Here is a 10,000-nt window from a genome sequence, read left to right on the forward strand (position 1 = left end):
GCGTGGTCGATGACAGGCGCTAAACCACCCCGTTAGCATTAGCATGTAGCTGCTGCTGCTGTGAACACTAAAACACCCTGTTAGCATTAGCATGTAGCTGCTGCTGCTGCTGTGAACACTAAACCACCCTGTTAGCATTAGCATGTAGCTGCTGCTGCTGTGAACACTAAAACACCCTGTTAGCATTAGCATGTAGCTGCTGCTGCTGTAAACACTAAAACACCCCGTTAGCATTAGCATGTAGCTGCTGCTGCTGTGAACACTAAAACACCCTGTTAGCATTAGCATGTAGCTGCTGCTGCTGTGAACACTAAACCACCCTGTTAGCATTAGCATGTAGCTGCTGCTGCTGCTGTGAACACTAAAACACCCTGTTAGCATTAGCATGTAGCTGCTGCTGCTGTAAACACTAAAACACCCCGTTAGCATGGGGGGGGCGTGGTCGATGACAGGCACTAAAACACCCCGTTAGCATTAGCATGTAGCTGCTGCTGCTGTAAACACTAAAACACCCCGTTAGCATTAGCATGTAGCTGCTGTAAACACTAAAACACCCCGTTAGCATTAGCATGTAGCTGCTGCTGCTGTAAACACTAAAACACCCCGTTAGCATTAGCATGTACAGTGCTCAGCATGAGGTTATGAAGCCATGCTAAAGATGACTAAAAAGAGGAATAAAAAAATCCTCTTTAGGAAATTGATTTTAATTCCTTAATTAAAAAAATTAGGAAAAATCCAACCTTTAAGGACCCCAATTATCTTTGTGAATGAATAATGTATCGTAAATAAATAAATGTTCTTCCTTAAAATACAGGGGGCATAAGTCAGTTCCCCCCTATGTTAGATTCCCATAGAGGCAGGCAGGCTTTTATTTTGAAAGGCCAGTTATTTCATGGATCCAGGATACTATGATCCTGATAAAGATCCCTTGGCCCCCCCATCATCACATACCCTTCACCATACCCCCCCATCATCACATACCCTTCACCATACCCCCCCATCATCACATACCCTTCACCATACCCCCCCATCATCACATACCCTTCACCATACCCCCACATCATCACATACCCTTCACCATACCCCCCCATCATCACATCCCCTTCACCATACCCCCCCCATCATCACATACCCTTCACCATACCCCCCATCATCACATACCCTTCACCATACCCCCACATCATCACATACCCTTCACCATACCCCCCCATCATCACATACCCTTCACCATACCCCCCCCATGACAGGTGGACAGATCAGATTTTGAACTACAACTGTAAATTCGGCAGGTTTTCGTTCTGAAAACTACAAAATAATCTGTAGATTGGGTTTGAGTCTGAAAACACTAAAACACACCGTTAGCATTAGCATGTAGCTGTAAACACTACTGACCTCTTCTGCTACCACACTAAACACTACGGACCACCCCCCCACCCCCAAGTCTGCATATATCCTAAAGTTGAGTTGCCATGGAGATGCTGCCTTCAGAACCAGTCATTGTAATGCATTGAATTTATTTATACTCAGAGACTGGTCCCACCCTAACAGATCACACTGACTGTCGATGTAGCTTAACTTCATGTGAATGGAGCCCGTCTGGTTTACCCTCCTGTCGTCCTCGTATTCAAAGATCGGTTTCAGAAATATGAGTTTCTTTCAACCAAAATACCCCAAATAACACGGATAGGTCCACACACAAAACTGCTGTAATTATGCATCAACGTACACTCCCCTAAAGGCAGCTACACACCGAGCTGATAACCGTCCGTCTGACAGTCTGGCGAGGTCGCTGACTCCAGTCTGGTGTAACGGCCTTTAAGCCAACATGCTGCTGGCGGTTGGGTTTATGAGATGGATTTTAAGGTGTAAAGAGCAGAATGTCTCGGCGGCGTGCATCTACCTACCACCCTGGCCTTGATTGGTGCATCTGAACAGTTAGACACCCCCCTGGCCTTGATTGGTGCATCTGAACAGTTAGACACCCCCCTGGCCTTGATTGGTGCATCTGAACAGTTAGACACCCCCCCTGGCCTTGATTGGTGCATCTGAACAGTTAGACACCCCCACTGACCTTTATTTTGAAAAGCTGCCTGTCAAACTGACCTTTATTTTGAAAAGCTGCCTGTCAAACTGACCTTTATTTTGAAAAGCTGCCTGTCAAACTGACCTTTATTTTGAAAAGCCGCCTGTCATCAACAGACCACGCCCCCTCCGACCTGTTTTTGACCAATCGGGGATTTCGGCAACAAACAAAAAAAAAAAAATTGTGTTTAAAAAAAACTTTAATCCTTTTATCATTTATTTTGTTTTTATTATTTTAAAACCAAAGTTAAAACTCATCAGCACTTCCTCAGTTTGTGTCCTGGTTGTCATGGTAACTGACCGCTTAAAAATATCAACAAAAAAAAAGATAAAAAGTTTAATATAAATATGTATAAACTACAGTTATCTGTGGGAGAGAATGGTGAGTCCTGATTGGTCAGCATCACTTCCTGCCTGTGTGTGGGCGGAGCCTAATGTGGCCTACTTCCTGTAAATAGACTGTTTGTTTTTACACTAATCGTCCGTCTGTCTTTTATATTTGTTTATAAAATATCATCGTAGCATTTATTACAAAATAAACAAACATACCAACAGACACGTGTCACGTCCTCTTTCACTCGAAAAACATTTACAATATAGTTGAGTTTCATACAAAACGTCTTTTTGTTGTAATGAAGTTTTGAGAGTTTTTAGTGGAATATTTACTACTACTAGTATTAGCAGTACTAGTACTGCTAATACTACTACTAGCACTACTAGTACTGACATCATACTCAGATTCTAGTCACTAGAACTTCCCAACCTCAAATGTTGTGGGCGGAGCTAGTAGTAGTAGTACTAGTAGTAGTCCCGACCTCGACTGTTGTGGGCGGAGCTAGTAGTAGTACTAGAAGTAGTCCCGATCTCGACTGTTGTGGGCGGAGCTAGTAGTAGTAGTACTAGTAGTAGTCCCGACCTCGACTGTTGTGGGCGGAGTTAGTAGTAGTAGTAGTACTAGAAGTAGTCCCGATCTCGACTGTTGTGGGCGGAGCTAGTAGTAGTCCCGACCTCGACTGTTGTGGGCGGAGTTAGTAGTAGTAGTACTAATAGTAGTCCCGACCTCGACTGTTGTGGGCGGAGTTAGTAGTAGTAGTACTAGTAGTAGTCCCGACCTCGACTGTTGTGGGCGGAGCTAGTAGTAGTAGTATTAATAGTAGTCCCGACCTCAAATGTTGTGGGCGGAGCTAGAAGTAGTAGTACTAGTAGTAGTCCCGACCTCGACTGTTGTGGGCGGAGCTAGTAGTAGTAGTACTAGTAGTAGTCCCGACCTCGACTGTTGTGGGCGGAGCTAGTAGTAGTAGTACTAATAGTAGTCCCGACCTCGACTGTTGTGGGCGGAGCTAGTAGTAGTACTAGTAGTAGTCCCGACCTCGACTGTTGTGGGCGGAGCAAGTAGTAGTACTAGTAGTAGTCCCGACCTCGAATGTTGTGGGCGGAGCTAGTAGTAGTACTAGTAGTAGTAGTACTAGAAGTAGTCCCGATCTCGAGTGTTGTGGGCGAAGCTAGTAGTAGTCCCGACCTCGACTGTTGTGGGCGGAGTTAGTAGTAGTAGTAGTACTAATAGTAGTCCCGACCTCGACTGTTGTGGGTGGAGCTAGTAGTAGTAGTACTAGTAGTAGTCCCGACCTCGACTGTTGTGGGCGGAGGTAGTAGTAGTAGTACTAGTAGTAGTCCCGACCTCGAATGTTGTGGGCAGGGATAGTGGTAGTAGTAGTAGTAGTAGTAGTCCCAACCTCGAATGTTGTGGGCAGGGATACTAGTAGTAGTGGTAGTAGTAGTACTAATAGTAGTCCCAACCTTGAATGTTGTGGGCGGAGCTAGTAGTAGTAGTACTAGTAGTAGTCCCGACCTCGACTGTTGTGGGCGGAGCTAGTAGTAGTACTAGAAGTAGTCCCGATCTCGACTGTTGTGGGCGGAGGTAGTAGTAGTAGTACTAGTAGTAGTCCCGACCTCGAATGTTGTGGGCAGGGATAGTGGTAGTAGTAGTAGTAGTAGTAGTCCCAACCTCGAATGTTGTGGGCAGGGATACTAGTAGTAGTGCTAGTAGTAGTCCCGACCTCGAATGTTGTGGGCAGGGATACTAGTAGTAGTAGTGGTAGTAGTAGTACTAATAGTAGTCCCAACCTTGAATGTTGTGGGCGGAGCTAGTAGTAGTAGTACTAGTAGTAGTCCCGACCTCGAATGTTGTGGGCAGGGATACTAGTAGTAGTAGTAGTACTAGTAGTAGTCCCGACCTTGAATGTTGTGGGCGGAGCTAGTAGTAGTAGTACTAGTAGTAGTCCCGACCTCGAATGTTGTGGGCAGGGATACTAGTAGTAGTAGTAGTACTAGTAGTAGTCCCGACCTTGAATGTTGTGGGCGGAGCTAGTAGTAGTAGTACTAGTAGTACTAGTAGTAGTAGTGATGGGTCTGGTTGTATGTTAACATGGACCTGGTCTGGTTGTATGTTAACATGGACCTGGTCTGGTTGTATGTTAACAGGGACCTGGTCTGGTTGTATGTTAACAGGGATCTGGTCTGGTAAGATGGGTCTGGTTGTATGGTAACATGGACCTGGTCTGGTTGTATGTTTACATGGACCTGGTCTGGTTGTATGTTTACATGGACCTGGTCTGGTAAGATGGGTCTGGTTGTATGTTAACATGGACCTGGTCTGGTAAGATGGGTCTGGTTGTATGTTAACATGGACCTGGTCTGGTAAGATGGGTCTGGTTGTATGTTAACATGGACCTGGTCTGGTTGTATGTTTACATGGACCTGGTCTGGTAAGATGGGTCTGGTTGTATGGTAACATGGACCTGGTCTGGTAAGATGGGTCTTATTGGGTAAATTGGACTTTAACTTCTTACACTAACGAGCGTAGCCGTCCTCAATTGTCCAGATGTCTGTCTGTGTGTGTGTGTGTATGTCTGTGTGTATGTCTGTGTGTGTGTGTATGTATGTGTCTGTGTGTGTGTATATGTGTGTGTCTGTGAGTGTGTGTGTGTGTATATTTGTCTGTGTGTATATGTGTGTGTGTGTGTGTGTGTGTGTGTGTGTGTGTGTGTGTGTGTGTGTGTGTATGTGTGTGTGTGTCTGTGTGTGTGTGTATGTGTGTGTCTGTGTATGTGGGTGTCTGTGTGTGTATGTGTGTGTGTATGTGTGTCTGTGTGTGTATATGTGTGTGTATATGTGTGTCTGTGTGTGTGTGTGTGTGTGTGTGTATATGTGTCTGTGTGTGTGTGTGTGTGTCTGTGTGTGTGTGTGTGTTCCCTCGGGTGTATCATAAGATAACGTGTTAAACCCTGATCAGCTCTCAGGGACATAGAAGATATTACGTTAACGTTAGCTACCTAACTAGCTCCATTATTTAGCTTCACCTGCATTCTGCTTTAGCTACTGAACCAGGTGGAGTGACAGTGACACTGTATTTAAGTTACAAACATGTTCCTTATTGTAATACTAATTATCTTAATTTAAGATTAATACTGAAACTTCCACTCATTGTTTTGTAATAACTTTTCAGACAACTCCAACCTTGGGAGGGCAGTTCTCTTCTGTTCATCCATCACCTGTCTTCCAGCTGCACGACATCTATGAACATATGTTATCTGGGATTCTTGTGTGTAATATACAATAACCCTCACAATGAGTTAACATCCATGCACGTATTAAAACCTTCTGCTGAGAATGTATGCATAATGTGGAATAAGTTTCAGCTGATGCTCATTACATTTACATGTACTCCGACATTTTTGTTATTAAAAAGTTGACTTCTGTCTCGAACTTTTCATGGAAAAATTGGAAAGCACAAAAATAATGCTCAACAACACTGGTGTATATTTACATTTTAACACAATACAATTATTATTAAGAGAATTATTGATTCACAAAAAAAAAAAAGTATTCCAGCTGCAGGATTATTTAAAAACATAATGTAGGACGCGGCGGCCTCTAGCTGAGTCCTGCAGGGTTCAGGTCTGACCTGCTGCCCTTTGCTGCGTGTCCTCCCCCGTCTCTCTCCCCTTCATATCGATCCACTTTCAAATAAAGCCCAACAATAATCTTAATATTGGACAAACAAAAGCTACATCCGACGTGGGGAAGAAAGACAAAATAAAAAATGCGAAACACGTGTGGGTGAGGCTGGGGAAGATGAGTGGAGGCAAGAGGGAGAAATAAATATATTACACACTTTCATATAGCCTACTGGATGTAACATATAAACATTTACTACCTCTTAATAAACCCTTCTGTCATTGTTGATGTTGTACCGTCCGTCTCATATTTCGATATGAAAGGAAATGAAATGCTTGTACTATCACCAGAAGGTGAAAGAGTGCCACCATACGTAACGTTTACCTTTATTAGAGACAACAGGACATACATACTGCATATAGCCAGTCATTGACCTCAACACTCATGTTCATTATAATACTTCACTTTGCCATGTATTAATTAGTAATGCTTATCAAAATAAACAATGGATGTTTTGAGAGAACCAAGGCGATGTAATCACTGTGTCTGTAACGTTATCTATGTACAGTGTTACTGTTCTCCCATGCTAGCTACCCCTGATGTTAGCAACTAGCTAGCTAGCCGATAGCCCGCCAGTTTGGGAAACGCTAATGACGTTACATCCACGTAGCTAACAGGCTTTACAGCATCCATCCATCCCTCAGATGTATCCTAACTTCATAAGATAATACCATGGACGCATTAATACAACACATGGTGAATTACAGCCATTAGCTATATCCGTTATTACAGCTACATGAGCTCGGGAGAACAGCTCTGCTCGCGTCCGTTATGCCTCATCATGCCTAGTTTAATAATTCTGGATTCGCTACTAGTGAATGTTAAAAATGTTAAAAACGTGACGTTTTAAACAAGGACCCTTTCAGTGTTCGGGCTGGTTAGTTGATGTACCCCAAAACAAATGATCCGCTGAAATACAGACGTTACTTTCTCCATGCTAAGTCTGTCTGGCCACGGGGTCCAGTACCAGCGTTATCCACTAAGACCAGTCCAGTACCAGCGTTATCCACTAAGCCCAGTCCAGTACCAGCGTTATCCACTAAGACCAGTGTAGTACCAGCGTTATCCACTAAGACCAGTGTAGTACCAGCGTTATCCACTAAGACCAGTCCAGTACCAGCGTTATCCACTAAGACCAGTCCAGTACCAGCGTTATCCACTAAGACCAGTCCAGTACCAGAGTTATCCACTAAGACCAGTCCAGTACCAGAGTTATCCACTAAGACCAGTGCAGTACCAGCGTTATCCACTAAGACCAGTGCAGTACCAGAGTTATCCACTAAGACCAGTCCAGTACCAGAGTTATCCACTAAGACCAGTCCAGTACCAGAGTTATCCACTAAGACCAGTCCAGTACCAGAGTTATCCACTAAGACCAGTGTAGTACCAGTGTTATCCACTAAGACCAGTGCAGTACCAGCGTTATCCACTAAAACCAGTCCAGTACCAGCGTTATCCACTAAGACCAGTGTAGTACCAGCGTTATCCACTAAGACCAGTCCAGTACCAGCGTTATCCACTAAGACCAGTGTAGTACCAGCGTTATCCACTAAGACCAGTCCAGTACCAGCGTTATCCACTAAGACCAGTCCAGTACCAGCGTTATCCACTAAGACCAGTGCAGTACCAGTGTTATCCACTAAGACCAGTCCAGTACCAGCGTTATCCACTAAGACCAGTGCAGTACCAGCGTTATCCACTAAGACCAGTGCAGTACCAGAGTTATCCACTAAGACCAGTGCAGTACCAGAGTTATCCACTAAGACCAGTCCAGTACCAGAGTTATCCACTAAGACCAGTCCAGTACCAGTGTTATCCACTAAGACCAGTGCAGTACCAGAGTTATCCACTAAGACCATGCTGGCTTCTACACATGGAGCTCTTCCTGGGGGGGGGGGCTTGGTCCAGGGTCCTCCTGGCCTCTCTGGACTAGTTTAATACAGTGTTAGTGTCTGTGTGTCTCTTGGAGTGAATGAGGTGTAACAATGACTCAGCTGATTTAAATATCTCACGGTACTGGATGATGTCATCAGGTACCTTCATCTAATACTGGATGATGTCATCAGGTACCTTCATCTAATACTATTTAGCCAGCATCGCTGCGTGTGGAGCTCAGACCGTTGTGATTGGTTTAAAGAAATGTAAACACCCAGAGAGAGTAGTCGCCTCTCCCAGAATGCATCTGTGTTGCAGCCAGACGTTCCTCCTCAGCGCTGCGAGACAGATTAAGACGTTAATAAAAAGCGTGAGAGCGTTTCTTGTGTTTCAACATCAGTTTAATAAAGTTTTAAAACTGGAGACTCCCGAACAGCGTGGGCAGCGTGGCCGGTTTGGGGTGGGGCTTGTATCCGATTCGCTCATTGATAAGCTCCGCCCTGGACGCCGCCGTAGAGGATGAAGCCGAGGCCCCGCCCCCGATGACGTCAACGCTGATGACAGAAGCCCCGCCCACTACACCTCCAGACTCCGCCTCCTCTCGCTGTCGCTTCCTGGCCTGGAAACAGACACAGACACGCCCATCTCGTTCAGCATCAACAGCATTAACACGACCAATCAGGAGCTCACAGCAGCATTAACACGCCTCTGGTTAAAGGACCAATCAGGAGCTCACAGCAGCATTAACACGCCTCTGGTTAAAGGACCAATCAGGAGCTCACAGCAGCATTAACACGCCTCTGGTTAAAGGACCAATCAGGAGCTCACAGCAGCATTAACACGCCTCTGGTTAAAGGACCAATCAGGAGCTCAGTGACCCCCAGTGCGACCGTTCTCAGGTCTAATCTGAACCAGATTTTATAAATAATCAGTTCACGACTTTTGTTGGATTTGGGTGTTTTAGTCGATGTTGTAGCATGTAAACAAAAATGATAATAGAACGCTGAAAAACGCGGTAGCTTGTTTAAAGCTAGCGTTAGCAGCTCACCACCTTTAGCGGTAGCTTGTTTAAAGCTAGCGTTAGCAGCTCACCACCTTTAGCGGAAGCTTGTTTAAAGCTAGCGTTAGCAGCTAACCACCTTTAGCGGAAGCTTGTTTAAAGCAAGCGTTAGCAGCTCACCACCTTTAGCGGTAGCTTGTTTAAAGCTAGCGTTAGCAGCTCACCACCTTTAGCGGAAGCTTGTTTAAAGCTAGCGTTAACAGCTCACCACCTTTAGCGGTAGCTTGTTTAAAGCAAGCATTAGCAGCTCACCACCTTTAGCGGTAGCTTGTTTAAAGCTAGCGTTAGCAGCTCACCACCTTTAGCGGTAGCTTGTTTAAAGCTAGCGTTAGCAGCTCACCACCTTTAGCGGTAGCTTGTTTAAAGCTAGCGTTAGCAGCTCACCACCTTTAGCGGTAGCTTGTTTAAAGCTAGCGTTAGCAGCTCACCACCTTTAGCGGTAGCTTGTTTAAAGCTAGCGTTAGCAGCTCACCACCTTTAGCGGTAGCTTGTTTAAAGCTAGCGTTAGCAGCTCACCACCTTTAGCGGTAGCTTGTTTAAAGCTAGCGTTAGCAGCTCACCACCTTTAGCGGTAGCTTGTTTAAAGCTAGCGTTAGCAGCTCACCACCTTTAGCGGTAGCTTGTTTAAAGCAAGCGTAGCAGCTCACCACCTTTAGCGGTAGCTTGTTTAAAGCTAGCGTTAGCAGCTCACCACCTTTAGCGGAAGCTTGTTTAAAGCTAGCGCTAGCAGCTCACCACCTTTAGCGGTAGCTTGTTTAAAGCTAGCGTTAGCAGCTCACCACCTTTAGCGGTAGCTTGTTTAAAGCTAGCGTTAGCAGCTCACCACCTTTAGCGGTAGCTTGTTTAAAGCTAGCGTTAGCAGCTCACCACCTTTAGCGGTAGCTTGTTTAAAGCTAGCGTTAGCAGCTCACCACCTTTAGCGGTAGCTTGTTTAAAGCAAGCGTTAGCAGCTCACCACCTTTAGCG

The 10,000-nt window shown here is 45.1% G+C and overlaps 2 protein-coding genes across 6 annotated transcripts in view; one reads left to right on the top strand and one right to left on the bottom strand.

The window, feature by feature from the left end:
* fer (fer (fps/fes related) tyrosine kinase) overlaps nt 1–2,636 on the top strand; it is a 13,539-nt gene extending 10,903 nt beyond the window's left edge. For all 3 annotated transcript variants that reach the window (XM_078270956.1, XM_078270954.1, XM_078270955.1), the window contains exon 20: nt 1–2,636. This exon is cut by the window's left edge and continues 149 nt beyond it. The gene's annotated coding sequence lies outside the window, so the exon portion shown is untranslated.
* A 5,717-nt stretch (nt 2,637–8,353) lies between these two features.
* Nucleotides 8,354–10,000, bottom strand: part of cdc26 (cell division cycle 26 homolog) — a 3,462-nt gene continuing 1,815 nt past the window's right edge. For all 3 annotated transcript variants that reach the window (XM_078271598.1, XM_078271596.1, XM_078271597.1), the window contains exon 3: nt 8,354–8,593. In XM_078271598.1, the coding sequence (XP_078127724.1) occupies nt 8,387–8,593 (207 nt within the window). In that variant the 3' untranslated portion in view covers nt 8,354–8,386. The remainder of the gene's footprint in view (nt 8,594–10,000) is intronic.

This window comes from Sander vitreus, chromosome 16, assembly GCF_031162955.1.
Source record: "Sander vitreus isolate 19-12246 chromosome 16, sanVit1, whole genome shotgun sequence".
In the NCBI taxonomy this organism is placed as follows: domain Eukaryota; kingdom Metazoa; phylum Chordata; class Actinopteri; order Perciformes; family Percidae; genus Sander; species Sander vitreus.